General features: G+C 45.1%; 1 protein-coding gene across 6 annotated transcripts in view; it reads right to left on the reverse strand.

Annotated features, from left to right (window-relative positions):
* SRGAP2 (SLIT-ROBO Rho GTPase activating protein 2) overlaps nt 1–16,889 on the reverse strand; it is a 320,834-nt gene that overhangs the window by 204,924 nt on the left and 99,021 nt on the right. For all 6 annotated transcript variants that reach the window (XM_053245714.1, XM_053245710.1, XM_053245711.1 and 3 more), the window contains one exon: nt 8,007–8,199. In XM_053245714.1, the coding sequence (XP_053101689.1) occupies nt 8,007–8,086 (80 nt within the window). In that variant the 5' untranslated portion in view covers nt 8,087–8,199. The remainder of the gene's footprint in view (nt 1–8,006; nt 8,200–16,889) is intronic.

The raw sequence follows: 16,889 nt of genomic DNA on the forward strand, positions 1-16,889 counted from the left end.
TTTCCATCAAGCTGCCATTCCAGCTGCCTTCCTGACAACAGAACTTGACAGGCATCACAAATTGTTGAGACATTCGTTGCACAGGGAGCTAGGAGGTGTTAGGGGTTCCAGAAATGGGATTCCCTGAACATCTCCCTTGGTGTCCCCTCCAAAGCTGCTAAGCCTGGCCTGACCTGTGTTTAAAAGAATCTGGGAAGGAAACAGCATTCGGCACTGAAGCTAAGAGTAGCCTAGGGGACCAGTTAGGAAAGAAGCACAGTCACAGCCTCATAGGGCTCCCTGACACCCCAAGAAAGCTTCCCTGAATGGAGACTCTAAAGCGCTCCTTAGACTTCCAAACCAAAGGCAGCCAAGGCTTCACCCCATCCAGGCTTCCCTCAAAGGGTGCACACACACACACACGCATGCACGCACCAACCCCCTGGCCCATGCACAGCCGTTTCTGGTGGGCACACAGTCTCTGCTGTGCCCGCCACTGCCATTCAACTGCATGGCATCCCATTACCCTGGCCGGGAAGGGAAGGGAAGGATGGAGGGAGAGGAAGACAGTTGCAGCAGCTCCTCTCTTCTCAGCCCAGAGAGACCAGAGGTGGGGTGAAAAAAGGTTAAAAAGGCAGGTGGAGGAGGAAGCCAGAGGAGGACAGAGGGAGGAGGACAGGCAGTGGCAGATCCCCCCCCCCCGTCAGCCCGGAGAGACCAGAGCTGGGGTAAAAAAAAGGTTAAAAGATTTTGTGCACTGCACTTTGCGTAGCACATTAATTATTTCTGGGGGCCTATGGAAATTATAAACAATTGATTCCTGGGTTGTGTGTATGTGTTATGTGCGCACAGTGCCTTGATAGTGCCACCCAGAACAAAACTCTTTCCGCTCACTAGCGATAAAAAATTATTATGTATATATGTAACATATTTCTATGCCACCCAAAACTTGCATCTCTGGGCGGTTTACAATTAAAACCATTTAAACATTAAAAATTAGAGGGAACTCTGACCCCATCCATGCACATTTTGCACTCCTGACTTAGGCATTCCAGTCATTCTTCCTGGATCCTACTAAGCCTAAGAGTCAACCTGCTAAAGTCCCTAAAATACACCTTTACTCCCAGGTCAATCCCTCCTCCCATCTAGCTCTTCCAACACCCGATTGTTCTGTTCTCTCCCGTTGAAGACCATTCCTGTTAACCGTCAGAGGAGCTTTAATTCAGGCCCTCTCTTCTCTACAAGAGCAGCCGAAAGCCTCACAAATTGCACAGTCTTTGGGATTCATTTTGGAGACTGTGACCCTGTTTTTTCCATTATCACATACCAGTTTCCTGCTGAGAACCCAGTTTCTCGTCCCTTCACCTCAAACAGGTAAATCTAGTGAGAGGCCCTCCTTCCTTGCTCCTAGGAGTTTTCTCTTCTTCCCTCCCTTCCCCTCCTTGGTGGTGGTGGTGGTGGTGGTGAGAGAGAGAGAGCTTGTGATTTCATTTTGCTAGGCTAGCATGTTTTTCATTTAGATCCCTCTTCTTTTACTAAAGAAAATGGGGAGGGTGGTCAGCAACTCCCCTAAGTTAAAAAGAGTCCTTAAGATCTACCGTTCCTTAGGATTTGCCCAGAGACCACAGGCTCATGAGAGATAGGTCCACTGCAAGGCAAGGCAAAACAAACAAACAAACAAACAAAACCAGGATAGTGTGAAGCATTCTTGGTCTGAATTTCATCTCATGACACCATTCAGTGGTCATAAGGCTTCTCTGTGTTTTTATCTGTTATCTGTTGTCTTGTTTTTATGCTTGTTTTATATGTTTTTAGCTTGATGTTTTTATTGCTTGATGTTTTTATTGCTTTTATTGTATGTTTTAATTTTTGTAAACCGCCTTGGGGTTTTCTTTTAACGAAAGGCGGTATAGAAATGTAAAAATAAATAAAATAAAAATAAATAAGGCTGTGTGCAAGTGGACCATATGATTATATGAACGTGTAAACCTCCGGTGGGTCCTAAGACTCAAGACTATCTGCCCAAGCAGGAATGAATTTTAGCTGATTTTTCCAACCAATGCAGGGTGACCCTTGTCGTTTCCATCAGTCTGAGCTCCTACAGCTTTAAAACAGTCCTCCATTCTCCGATTTGCAGCCCCTTGTGGTAGAGTGCAGAGAGCTGTCTCTCCTTGCCTAGTCCTAGAAGCCATTTCTGCTCTAGTCAATTTCTTCCATTTGGTCTTCCTTTTTGTCTCTCCTCTCATCTCTTCCCTTCCTGAATCTCCAGACTGGCTTGTACCTCCTTTCTTTACCCAAACTCAATCGAGCTTCTTTCTTCTCCCTTCCCAGTTTCCCAGACTAGCCCCCTCTCTCTCCTTGTCTGAGTTCTGCTGGGTTTCTCTTCCTTCTCACTCTCAAACACCTGTTGGTCCTTATGATCGGCTTCTCCTTCTGTCTTTCCCTGAATTCTTCAGGATCTCTTCCTTTTCCACCTAACATCTCTTGGCAGGTTCTTGTACCTACCCCTCTCACTCACTTTCCCCAGCCCCTGCAAGATCCTTTAATTGACTTCTTCCACTGAGCAGACTTCTTGTTACTGCTTCCCTTCACCCACCTCCCTCAATAGTAATCACTCATTCAGTAACTGTACAGCAGAGGTAAAATATTAAGCCCAGGCACATGAACACCTTGTAAGTCTCTAACATGGGAATTCCCATGTCCAATACCATAACCAAGCTCTGCTTTGTATTAGTAAAATCTATTTTTGTTTGGACTTTTAAACTTGTGGTTGTGACTTTCTTGGGAACTGTTTTATAACCTAGCTAAGGTCCTACAAGAGGATAAAGAGCACCCCTCAAAACAGAGGAGAGTTATCTTTTTGCTAACCCATCCCAGACAAAAAGGACTATAAAGAAACTTTGGGCTTACTGTGAATGGTTCTTTCTACACCATGTAAGGAGGGCATTCATTAAAATGGGTTGTTTCCTCTCCCCTTTCTCCGATAGACATGATTGTTCCCAAGTAAATTGATCAGGTGATCAATAAGTTAGGCCGGCCTCCTTACTCAGCATACAGAGAGAGCAAGATCTTCAGTTCCACAACAGCTGCAGTTCCATAACTGTTGCAGCTTCAGAATAAGGTAATTGTTGCAGCCTCAGACTGAGATAGGCCAAATAAGGCAGATAACAGAGCAGATACAAATAGGAGAGTAGACCACTGATGCATTTGAAAACCTGGTCCTGCCTCTGGAGTTCCACTGGGGGGTGGCCAGAGAAGTGAAAGAAACTAGGTTCCCTAAACCAGGGTGTGTTCCTGGGTGTGCTGAAAAGAGGGACTGCTTAGAGCAGAAGGTTTTGCACAGGTCCCTAACTAGATGGCATGGCCTTTTTTTGTCCCAGGTCCCGACCACAACTGGCTCTAGGGATTCCCCAAATAACTTTCTCTCCCTTAAAGGGGGTGGAAGCCAAGTTCATTTTTTACTTGGGGTCCACATGTCAGTGTTTTAGCCAAAGTGACCAACGGATGGAGGCTAGGGCTCTGGAGCAGGCTGTCAGGAGTCTAGGTTGGTATCCTCCATGAAGGTAGCTACCTTAGCCACCTTGAAGACCCTGTTTAAGCCTTGTAGGGCCTGGAGGAATGTCCTTTAGGAGTTACTTTGCTCAGAGGATAGATGCTTTTACAAAGATAGAGGTGGAGGCTGCAGCCCTGATCGCAGTGCCCTGTCCTTTTTCCTGTCCTTAGGCGCCTTCAGATATTCACCACCATCTTTATTCATGATTGCTCCAGAGACTATAGTGGCCACATGCACATCAGTGACTGGCACTGTGAGCTGAGCTATTACATCATCAGGCAAGACATAAAACTTCCTGGGGAAGGAGCCTGTACTCTTGGTAGAAGTAGAGTTATTCCATTCTGAAAGCATGGTATTGAGAAAGCAGAGTGGTAATGGGATGGTAGATTCCTCTTGGGCTCCAGAAGGAAACATTTCCTGTGCTAAGGTGGATGTGAGCATACCAGATGACACAGTAGGTGTGAAAATGGCATTATTGGTCCTTTTTGCCTTTGCTAGGAGAACATCAAAGAGCTCTGGGAGAAAAGGTGAGAGATGAGGTTGGTAGACTTGGCTGAGTCTTCCTCTAGTTTACCCTCCTCCTTTTCTGAGGATGACTGATTAATTGGGGCCTCTGAACTCTGATCTGAATTAGGGGCAATGAGTGGGGTTCTGGGCAGGGTAGTGTACTAGAGGAGTATGTGGGATGAAAAGACCTTTTGGGGGCTGGAGCACCCACATTGGAGTGGGAGGTGGAAGAGTGTTGTCTGTCTTGGGGGTGGGGCTCTATTGCTAGAGTGCCCCAGCTCAGATGAAGGCATCTGCCTGCAATCTATTCTAGACTGCTGTCTGGGGGAAGAAAATATCCTCAGTGGTTGCTCACTGGTGCCCCTGGAAGGTGAGACTGTTGGCCTCTGTGAAGAACCCCCAGGGAAGGCTGAGCCTGCTTTGTGACTTGGGCCGGGTACTGGAAGATGGGCCCTAAGCTCCTTGGCAACCAGATCCCTGATCCAATCAGAGAGATCCTGGGAAAGAGCCTGCCTGAGGACCATAGGAGAATGGCTCGAGTGCCTGGGAGAAATATGCTGGAAAAGGTGCTGGGTGCTTACTAGAAGGAGAAGCTGCTCCAGGCTTGGTGCTGGACTCATTGCTTGCTACAGGGATCCGTGGTGTTGCCACACTTCCCTGGTACCACAGCAGTGCTGTATTCAGTGGGGCTGGTCAGGGCTGTGCAATTGCAAAAGTCACCACTGTGACCAATGAAAGGCTGGGGAGCCAAGGGTGCCCCCTTGATGCCTGCCCCTCTGCCCCTGTGGCCACTTGGAGCCAGGGAGCTCCCTGGCTAGTAGACTGTGCTCCCCGGAGACCTAGGACTTCACTAAAGTTGTCCTGGTGGAAGGAAGCAGGTTGTTTCATCATCCTCTTCAGCCCCCTGCTCTACAAGTGCTGTTGCTAACCAGCCAGGCAAATGGTTGGAACGAATGGCCTGCATGAGCAGACAACTCATTTCACCTTTGGTTTCATTTTCCTGCTTTCTCACCTCAAAATAGTTTTGATAGTTTTTAATAGTTTTAACATTTTAAGTTTTAAATTGTTGTAATGTAAAACCTTTTGACTTGTTTTTATTGTGGTGTTGTAAACTGCCCAGAGACTTGCGTTTTGGGCGATATATAAATATGCTAGCTAGCTAGCTAGCTAGCTAAATAAATAAATAAATGGCAGCTGGCACCCTGCTGGGGTGAGAAGAAGGTGACGCCAAGTGATGTCCATGCCTTTAGAAGGGTCCATAGAGAGAAGAGTGCTGGAAATCAGAAGCGCTAGCTAAGAGGTGTTTGTTTTTAAAGGTGGAGGAATAAATGAGGAAACGTAAAGAAACCAAAAAATGGTGGAGAGTTCAGGTAAAGGGTGGAGGCTGGAAACACGGGAGCTGGAGCTCCTCAGATTCCGTGTGTGTAGGAGCAAAACAGGAAAGGAACTGGGGATATTGCTCCCGCTGCATGCTGGGTAAGGCAGCCAAAATATATTGCTTTACTTTACTTTGTCTATCTGAACACCACACTAAATGTTCATCAGGATCCAGAAGGCTATGGCTAATTTACATAGCATTTGCATATCCTTCATCAGATTCCCATAAGCCTGGCAGCTGTCAAACTACAGGTGGTTGACATGCAGCAGATATTCTGTTTACTTGAATTTAGTATACATAAATGTGAGAAAACTGCAATAGTCCCTGAAGGAAAATCTTTTTGGAATACTTTAAACCCACTCCCTCCTCCCAAAAAACCTTGTCTGCTTTCAAAGGAACCATAACCATGTAGCTGTTTCCTCAATTATCTTCTGTCAACAGTTTTTGAAAATGCTATTAGATTTTCAAACTTATTTCTAAAAGCAAGAAAATTGATATTCTAGGATTTTGATAAAAACGGTAGGTTCTACAGAAGTGTCTTCTGGGGTACCAACGACCCATGGTCATTATTACCCTATATCTGCTCTGAAAAGCCCTCTTCATGCATTTGTACAAAGCATTTCATCCACCTTTACGTTTGAAAAGCAAACATAAAATCCTGCCTTGAGGGGATACAAGGACAAATATTAAGACACCAGGCCATTGTCCAAATAATATCCAGTTTAAAATTAAGCACATAACTCACTGAGATCAGGGAGTTATGGGGAGATGGGAGAAGATAAGATCATCCTCAGTATTCTAGCTTTGATATAATGGATGCCCTGTTGAGGCAATTAAAAAAAAACCTGATATTGTTGCTTCATGTTATCTTGCTATTTGGGAGCAATTCCCTTTAAAAGTACCATCCTCAAATGCACACAAGCAGCTTGAGAAGTAACTCTAACTAACAGGGGAAATGAAAGCAAGTCATGGACATAGATAACTATAAGATCTCTTTCAACTTCAAGATGAAAGTACCTTTAAAAAACAAACAGAGTAACTGTCATGCATCGAGGGTGACCCATTCATCCCCAGACTTTTGTTCAAATACATGCCTCTTAGATTTGGAGGACTGGGCCATTCAGTACTGAGCAACCTATACTTGACATTGACACTGCACAATCTTCCATTCATTTTCAAAGGATTCACAATCACTATCCATTCTTACTGCCACCATTAGCAGCAGCTCATTTTCTCTTTCCCTTTTACAGAGTCAGGAAAGAAGAGAGACTAAAGAAGCAATTTGCTCGAGCAGATCTCACCCAAGATGCCAATGCATATTATAACAGCAGAAGGAATCCCTATTAGCAACCCATAGCAAAGATGTGGGATGCCCTGGCATTGACAGAAAGCATCCATCTGGTATCAAGGCTAAACACTTCAAATAAACTTATGAAGGCTACAGTTCACAGTGGTCAGCACTGGTTTTCATGAAGCAATAAGCTACAGTTGTATAGCTTTGGGAAGAATCCTGCTTTCCATTAACCATAGCTCTACTAATCTGCACTATACAGAATGTTATCAGCTCTGCATTAAATAGCTTCTCCTGGATTGCGCTGTTGTGTTTATTAAGCCACCAGGAAGACTATACCCTAAGGCAGCTCCATCCCTATTCAGACATGGTTTTAAAATGCTGTGAGTACAAGTATCTAAAGTGGGACCAGAAGTCCAACCTCAGCCCAAGCACTCACTCCCCAGCATATAAGTATCTAAAGTGAGGCTGGTAGTTCTGCTCCAGCCTCCCGGTCATGGAAGTGCTCACCTTCACAGATACAGTGTTTGCCTCTTTTGACAGATGCTGCTGTAACCATGAGCAGTGTGCTGCCAGGGATGAGTGATGGGACTGGGGTGGGACTTCTGGGCCCATTTTAGGCATTTGTACTCATGTACAGTGTCTTTAAATACATCTGAATAGGGCTATAGTGTATGTCTTGCACCACTGAGTCCTTTAATTTATAACCAGGAGGTATAACCCATTATGGTATAACCCATTATAGCTTTAATGTCTACTTACACCAAGAGTGCAAGTAGCAGCATAAAATAATGTAACAGCACCAGATTTCACAGTAGCTTGTGCACCTTTTCAGCATCCAAGCTACCAGGACATGAGCACAAGTGACTTAACACATATAAGACACACGCCACTCTCCCCCCCCCCACTCCCCCCCCCCAACAAAAAATATTCTGCATTTGCCTTACAGATTTCAGGGGGGAAATCAAGTAGGTTGTTACGACATTCATAAATAGCAATAGCAATAGCACTTACATTTATATACCACTCTATAGCCGGAGCTCTCTAAGCGGTTTACAATGATTTAGCATATTGCCCCCAACATTCTGGGTACTCATTTTACCGACCTCGGAAGGATGGAAGGCTGAGTCAACCTTGAGCCCCTGGTCAGGATCGAACTTGTAACTTTCTGGTTACAGGGCGGCAGTTTTACCACTGCGCCACCAGGGGCTCTTGTCATGGGTCTGCATGTTAATAGACTAGATCCTTCCCATATTTACTGACAGCATCTCCCCAACCCTCAAGGAGGAACACTTTACTTGAACTGCTGATCTTTGGTGCTCCTTGTTTTCGCCAGAAATCGTTCAGCCAGCTTCTCCAAGTTCCTGGAGTAATCCATCTCAATCTCAGCCTTTTTGCGGAAAAAATCTTGCAGGTCCTGCAGCAGCTGGACTCTAAGTTCGCATTGCTGATCAAGACATTTCAGTTGTTCAATAAGCTGGGCCCGAATCTCTGTAAACCAGGGAAAGAGAGGAAAGCCACACAGAGAGAGACAGTTAAAACTGATGCCTAACAAGAGAAAAACATTATGAGTGGTCTGAAGTTACATAGTACTGGCACATTGCCCAAGCTAAGATGGTCTCAACCTGATTGGCACCTGGATAAGCAACTGCCAAGTTGCCCTTGTTGACTGCTCTGAGCATCCTGCAGACAGGGCAGAAATAAACATGTATATTAAAAGTGTGTAGTGTAGTGAATAATATGATGAGCTTGGACTGGGGGACCTGGGTTCAACCTTCCATTCATTCACAAAGTCACCATGTGGTCTTAGACAACACTATATCTCTCTCTAATCTTCCACACAAAGCTATTGTGTAGATAAAATGAGATGAACCTCTATGCACTGCCCTGAGCTCTTTGGAAGAAAGACAGGATACAAACAGTATAAAATTATGGAAACAACAGTTAGTAGAATCAGGGTTAAATCTGCTCCCCATGCCTATCACTTGCTTTCTGGCTTCTAATCAAGCACAATGTTATCAAAACCTCACCATGATATACTGTGTCCATATATAGAAAAATAACTTTGATTGCAATTTGGACACTGTGACCAAGGAATAACAAAAGCAACCTGGAACCCAATACAATCCATTTACAAGGCACGCTTTTACTGCTGACTATCCTATCAATCAGCAGCATCAAGGACATATTTGGCATCCCGACGAAGCGATCATTGTCCAAAAATGTACTGAATCTCTGTCTAGATAAAGGCCGCAGGCCTGGCTCACATTGAAATTCCCTGGTGTCCATTCATATTCCCTCCAGAGATTCTCTATCAAATTCCTTTGCAGGCTATTCCTAGGGTAAAATCATACCCATGATCATACTGGGCATTCCCAGAAGACACCAATTTGGGATTATTCAATTAAATGCTGGAAGTCCAGCTGCGCCACTGCAATTAAATGCAGCACATCAAATTGACAATACTTTGCCTTTGGAAGGTCCAGCAGACTTGCATGCCCAGTTTGAAGAGGCCATGGGAAAGACAATTTTTATTTTTCGCGAAAGGGATGTCTCTGGGCAAAATTTGCAAGCAGATTCCTTTCACCCACACACAGGGTGTTTTTAACAGGGTGCTGTTAATCAAGTACTTTTTATTTGGACTGATAAAATGTATTATTAACACCACCCAACGTTTGCAACAGTCTTTGGTTGCATATAATTATATTTCTGGTCCATGGGAAAGCTAATAATAGCTTGGCCAAGTGGCATCAAATCTAGGAACTGATGGCATCATTCTCTGATCCTACCATCAAACCCCAATCCTATTATTTTTTGCTACTGAGCTGTTAAGTGTGTTGGTTCCTGCTCCATCAATAACACCTCCCCCTGCCAAAGAAAGCCTCAACAAAATGATCAACTATGCATTCTCCTCCATGTCTCCTTGGACACTCAAAATGTTAATTAGAGCCGCTTGCTATTGTTGGAAATTTGCTGCGGCCTCTCTCAGCTTGTTTATGGAACAGCCTTATTCCAAGACTGAATGTATACTAAACAATATAAACAAACAAATGCAACACTTAGCATTCAGTGTGCTTTTGTCTTTGTTTATGGCTGCGGATAGTTTGGATACAAACTGTGTCATTTGGGGCAAGAGGCCTTTCCAAGTATTTATTTTTAAAATGGCCCAGCTGAGAAAACACACATGCATATATGCACGTGCACACAGAGACCCAGCAGCAGACTAAAAGCCATGGCTAATTGAGGAAGAACCATCAGATGAAAGACAGCCTACAGGTATTAATCAGCTTGGTCTCACTAACCAAACTCACATTGCACATAAATGTTCTGAATTCTAAATTGCAACCTTGCTAGGAAGAACAGATTGAAAAAGACAAAGTTGGCCTAACCTTCAAGAAGCACATACCACTGAACTGGGCCAGCAATCAGGAGATGAAGGAAGGTATCTATTAGAGAAGAACACACATCTCAGAACTTCTACCTTTTAAGATCCATCAGAGCAGATCTATTTAGTTTCTTAAAAATTTGTATGTGGCACATGAAGCTTCATAGCTACATTATACAAAATTGTTCAGAGAATGCTACAAGATCAAACTACAATTACATGAAATCTTCATTTGCCCTGTTACCAGATAGTCTCTCCCCACTTTTGGAATTTGGCTTTGATTATTAGCAAGACTGGTGCAGACGCAGGCCCAGAGGGAAAACAAGGCTCAGTTTGGACCAAAACAATCAAGTTATGCAACCTGACCTGATACAAACACCCTGGAGCAAAGCATCCTTGATCCTTGAATTTGTAATGAAGTTGAATTTCTATATGAAGTAAACAGGGTCTCTTAGACACAAGAAACTGAGTAACTGCTCCTCTAAAATGTGATCAGGCAAACTCTAAGATTTGACATACTAATGCCCCCTTTCTCTGGGTGACCCACCCAAACAGCAACCTGCCCACCCATACATTTCCCCAAATCCCTCCTGACTCCACAATAAAGATAATCTCCTCTGTTCTCAACATAGGGACATAGGGAGCTACCTTCTATTGAGTCAGATCATTGCTATATCTAGCTCAGTACTGTCTGCTCTGCCTTGCAGTGGCTTTCAAATGTTTCAGGCAGGAGGCTTTCCCAGCCCTACCTGAGATGCCAGGGAGTGAACCTGGGACTTTCTGATTGCAAGCAGATGCTGTACCACTGACTTATGGCCTCATCCCCTAAGGGGAATCTCTTACAGAACTCACATGTAGTCAATCATTCAAATGCAGGACATACTCTGTTTACCAAGGGGGACAATTCATGCTCGCTGATACAAAGCCAGCTCTCTTGAACCTTCCTGTTGTTACAGCCCCTGCTAGAAGACTCCAGAAGAAAAGCAAGCTTTTCTGCCTTTATATGTGTGGTCTTCAGATGTGGGATTGTGGTAGGCACTCTGTCCATCTACTGCCCTGGAGTCCATTAGGGGTGTGTCCGAACCGGTCTGGAGGCCATTCTAAAGGCCTCTGAACTGTCCAGACCGGTTCGGACTTGGCCGGTTCGGGTCCGGGTGGGGGGGTCTTCCTTTAAGGGCGGGAGGGCTTGCTTACCCCTCCCGCCTCTTTGCCCCCTCCAGTGCCCGTATTCTATTGTGTAATTGGGGCGCTGGAAACCAGCCGCCCCAGCTGCCCCCCCGCGAGCGGATTAGGGGCAAAAGAAAACTACTGCTGCCCTCCCGCCCTCCCACCTGCCGCCACCCCCCCCCCCCAAGTGCTCACCACATTGTTTGCAAAAAAAAGAGAGGAGCTCGCGAACAGAGCTCCTCTCTCACCAAAGTCTCAGGCCCAACTGGGGCCTTGGGCACGCGCACGCAATAGGACACCTGATCTAATGGAACTTCTGCCGGAGGCCCAGTCTACCCGCCGGGAAGAGGCCGGGTAGACCAGGCCTCCAATCGCCGGAGGCCCGGTCTACCCGGCTTCTTCCCGGCGGGTAGACCAGGCCTCCGGCGGAAGTTCCATTAGATCAGGTGTCCTATTGCACGCGCGCGCCCAAGGCCCCAGTTGGGCCTGAGACTTTGGCGAGAGAGGAGCTCTGTTCGCGAGCTCCTCTCTTTTTTTTGCAAACAATGTGGTGAGCACTCGGGGGGGCGGCGGGTGGGAGGGAGGGAGGGCGTCAGTAGTTTTCTTTTGCCCCTAATCCACTCGCGGGGGGGGGCGGCGGGAGCGGCTGGTTTCCAGCACCCCAATTACACAATAGAATACGGGCGCTGGAGGGGGCAAAGAGGTGGGAGGGGTAAGCAAGCCCTCCCCGCCCTAAAAGGAAGGCCCCCCTTCGGTGCCGGTCCGGACTGCTCCGGACCATGCACATCCCTAGATTCGATCTGGTTGGGCACTCCACCCTTACCCAAAGTTCTTTTCAGGAGCACTCACACTGTTGATGCTGCTCACTGAGTTGCCCTTCCTATTATCCCAAGCAGTACATATTCCTCCTTCTCAACTTCCCCCAAGCTCACACGGTAGACTCAGAGTTTCACTTCCTAATCCTCCTGGGAAGCTGGAATATATACCAATGCCTGATCAGCCTCCAATCAGGCTTGGACCTGGTGCCTGTCAATCCAGGCCCTTAGTCAGCCTAAACGTTATATGCGGCGGGCGGGGGGGGGGGAGTTAGGGTGCAAGCTTATTATTATTATTTCTTGTTTACACAGTCAGACAGGTGTTATTGACTGGTTTGTTTTATCCAGATATTGAGTCCTTCCCAAGGACCTGGGGTGGTTGAATTTTATTATCAATGTTGTTGCTGTTATTATAGATATCGTCACAGAATATAGGCTGTTCCCAATAAAGTTACTTTTTGTAATTGACTGATCTTGAGCTGTGTTGCTCTTTGTAGTTCTTCCAGCTCAACTTCTGTGAATACTTTATTTCTTAGTATGAATCTTCTCTGGTCTGCTAGCCTTTGTTCTGTCATTTCTGTATCTGGATGCTTCTCTTTCCAAATTTGGTACATTCTTTTAAAACAACCTCTTCTAGTTGGACTAGACTTGTAATAGCAGATCATTATTTCCTTGTTGGCGTTTTTCGTATATTTTTTTCGCTTATGTGACGTTTCTTCCAGTAACCTTGCAGTCTCCAGCCCTGGTTGCTCAACTGAAGATCCTGAGTCCTGTTGCCCACTTGCCACAAGATGTCCAGGGACTCTAGCACCTGGCGCGGTCATTGTTGACCCGGGCGATGACCGATCCGGAATATATTTATTAGAGTTATGTCTCACCATATTGTTGATGGGAGAGGCACTCTTTGTCTGGCTCCTCTGGTGAGACCTGTCCAGTATGGTTGGACCTCTGGCATAGCTCTCACCTTCCTCAGAGCACGCAAGCCCCACAACCTCGCCAAGGTAGTGCCTCACTGGGGGATGATGATGATGATGATGATGATGATGATGATGATGATGATGATGATTTTGATTTCTATACCACCCTTCCAAAAATGGCTCAGGGCGGTTTACACAGAGAAATAATAAATAAATAAGATGGCTCCCTGTCCCCAAAGGCCTCAAAAGAAACAAAGGCCTCAAAAGAAACATAAGCTAGACACCAGCAACAGTTACTCTCCCCCTGCTAATAAAGAGAATCACCAATTAAAAGGTGCCTCTTTGCCAAGTTAGCAGGGTGGTCTCCATCAAGCCTAAGTGTAAACATTCAGTTCTTTAAAAATTGTTTATAATTCTGTTTAGAGGAGCCCCAAGAAAAAATGGGAGGGGGAGTCAGGTCTGTGTCCTTCCCCCAGCTATGGGTCTGTGTCAGTCTGCAGTGAAGGACACAGCTGCAAACCCTTCCTTGCCTACAACTTTGGAAGCACCTCTGCTGACAGGACCTTTCAATCTCGCTGATGAGATCCACTCCCTTGGCTTCACTCACAGACTAAATGACAAGTATAAAACTGTTCTTTACTTTTTCTGCCTCTCACTCTCCCCCTGCCCGCCACACCCATAATTCAACTCCACCACTAAACTATCTGAGCCTCCACCTTCCCCGGCTCTCTCTCCAGGAGCTGACTTCACTCCTCATATTACCAAGGCTGCCAAATACTATATTTTCACATTGTGCCTCTGTTCCACTTCAGCCTTAAATATTCACACATCTGTCATTTTGAACTGGAGTGGATGACCACTGGACATCATAACTTTGCCACTGAGGCATCCCTACATCTGTAGCAAATTCTGTTCAGATCAGTTAGGTGGTTCACAAGTTAGTCCACTTGCACCTCAAAATTTTCATGCACCCACCATCTTGAATAATCAGGGTGGTTGATATCATTACGAACTATGCCATTGAGCCATCCCTCTGTGTCCCTACAACTGTACTCAATTTGGTTCATATTGTTCCAGACATTGCGAAGTTGATGGGGGAACTCATAAGCTTCCTTTCCTTAAGGAAAGTAGGCTAAAAAAAATTGGATTAAAAAAGTAGTGATGTTGCCACTCTAACTAGGTTAGAGCAGGACCTAATTTAAAGTCACAATGTGAAGACTAATGGTATACACAGTCCAATTGGGATTTTATAGTGGTCTAATTCAGAACACATTTTTAGATTTAGCAGTCGCTTCTCTCAAGTGCATAGTAATATTTAGTGCCTTTTTGGTCTTGAACCTGTCACTTACTGAGATCTCCATAGGGAGGTTCAGTTGTAGTTCCCACTGGCTTGTCTGGTGGTGACTCAAGACTGGGCCTTCTCTGTGGCAGCCCCAGTGCTTTAGAATGTGCTCCCTATAAGAGCTTCTCCATCTCTGGCTGGCTTCAAAATATCACTTAAGACACACCTGTTTTCTCAGGCCTTTTGCTAAACGGTTTCTTTAAAATGCTTTTGTTGAAACTATTTTAAAATTTTTTATGGCTTTACAATTGTTTCTTGAGTTTTATTTATTGTTTTCAGATGTAGATACAGTCTTGAGATTCTGGTGTTAGGCAGTTCAAAAATGAAATGAAAAAGTAAGGTAGCAGGAAAGGATTAAATGTTGCACCAGACACATGGGTGGGCTCGCACAAATATCAGGAGTGAGGGAAGAAGGGTGTGGGGAGAGAGAAATTAGGAAACCTGGGGAGATAATGACACTGTTGACTCACTACAGCTTTCCATTCCCTCCACTGATTTCTTCACAAGATGGGAGTAAAGCAAGCTCAACACATTTCTACAGCAATAAATGACACTTGTACTTGCTGAGGAAATCAGTTCTGGAGCTCATGAAGGCTAGTGGCATCTAAAAAACCTGCTTCTGGGACAGCTTAACCCCACGAAGAGATGGAAGGTGCTGAAATAGGTAGGCTTTTATTACCTATAGCAGAAGAAAAGCAGGGACTAGTCTCTGGGACCTGTGCAGAGAAACAAGGCCAAAAAATTCCAAGAAGTAGGATCAAAATAGTTTGCTGCATGCCTCCTAATGCACTGTGTAACTGTTTTATAGTCTTGTGTTTTAAAAGTTTTGTAAACCAACTTGATGATTTTTTAAAAAATATTTCATCGTGATTGCTGCATATGGGTGTGCACGAACCATGGTTCAAGCACTGGTTTGGCACCAAACTGGTTTATACAAGGTTCATGCACACTCTTATTGCTGTGATGAGCTCCATGTCTGGCCTTGAGACTAACTTGTGCTTCACTCACTGCTAGGATCCTATGGGGGTTTGGGGAGAAGGTTAAAAATTTGTTTGAAATTGTCCACTTACCTATTTCTTTTGTGGGTTGGGTGGTAGATAGCTTCCATCATGCCCTACCACACAACCCACTTTGTTGTCCCTAGGAGCTACCCATGGAGAACAATTGGGTGTTTCAAGTTCCCTATAGCTGGAACTCTATTGAAACAACTGGTTCAACCACTGTTTTGATGAAACGTTTCAGCCATCTGCAATTCGTTAACATCCCTAGTACAGTGAATTACTGAGAATGGTTCATGGAAAAAATGCATATGCAATATATCTGCAGGGTTGGTATCTCATAAGCGACACATCTTGAACTGGATATCTCCACCAACTTAGTTTTGAATTTCACATTCCTCCCTCTGGAATTTTAAGAATTCCCCAAGCTTTTCTCCTTGGAGGATATCATCTGAATCTATGTAATCCAAAATTGGTATGCCAGAAGCAGAGGGCAAGAGTGAAAAACAGATACTACACTAATGGATCTATTTCCAGAAAGGCAACAAAGCTTTCGGAAAATAGTCAAAAATGGCCAATAGCCTATCAGAACTGGGAGAAGAAATTTTCTTCCCAAGCCAAATACAGGTAAATCAGTAGTGAGAGCAAATGTACTAATTAAAGAGAAAGCAGGCACTCACAACCAATCTTCCCTCTATTTTTTTTTAATCTGAGCGCAGAATGAGTTTCGTTCTGAGCAGCAGTACCAAGGCAGTGTGTGCACACGTACATTCAGAATTTGGCCTTCCTGATTCAACCTGAGTGGGATCTAAAATCAACCAAACAGACATCAAAAAACCTGTGTGCATGTACACATGCACACGCCTTAAAGGCAACACTGGTCACAACACATTTCTCAATCACAGAGTGGGTCTGGTTTCTTTTTGCCTTCACAATCTGAATGGAAGATACACCTAGCAGTCAGTGGTCCGGAAATCCACTCATCACAGCAAGGGTTCCCTCCCTCTCTGGCTGCCCCACTATCCAACTTTACCCTCCACCCAACTAAGCTGCATGCTCTCACTTTCTCCTACTTCTTTCCCACCATCAGCCAGTGCTGAGCATCTGAGGACCTCCTCATGCCCAGCACCTTCCAGTCCTAGGCAATGTTCAGTATATGAACTGCTGCTGCTCTTCACCAAGCAGGCTGGACTGCCTCTAGTGGGCTGCAGCTTACACAATGTACACAGTCAGCATTGCTGGGGATATCTGGCTGCTGCAGTTCCACAGAAAGAGGCAGCTGGAGAGATGAGAAAAATACATTAGTGAAGCCTCCCCTGCGGCTCTAAGCTCAAGGGGAAAGCAGAAGATATTTCATTTTGTGCTGCACTTTAGGGAGTTCCTCCTAAAGTCTGATTATGTGGACAATCCTTTGCTGTTCTCCTGAGTCTGGAGCTGGGAAGGGGTAGTGAGGAATCATCACTAACTTTATGCTATGTTTCAGGGGCCCTTGCCTCCAGAATCCAGCATGGTGTTGAATACAAGGTCCCACTCATCCATGGGCCTTTTTAGTCATTT

This window comes from Hemicordylus capensis, chromosome 4 (genome assembly GCF_027244095.1).
Source record: "Hemicordylus capensis ecotype Gifberg chromosome 4, rHemCap1.1.pri, whole genome shotgun sequence".
Classification (NCBI taxonomy): domain Eukaryota; kingdom Metazoa; phylum Chordata; class Lepidosauria; order Squamata; family Cordylidae; genus Hemicordylus; species Hemicordylus capensis.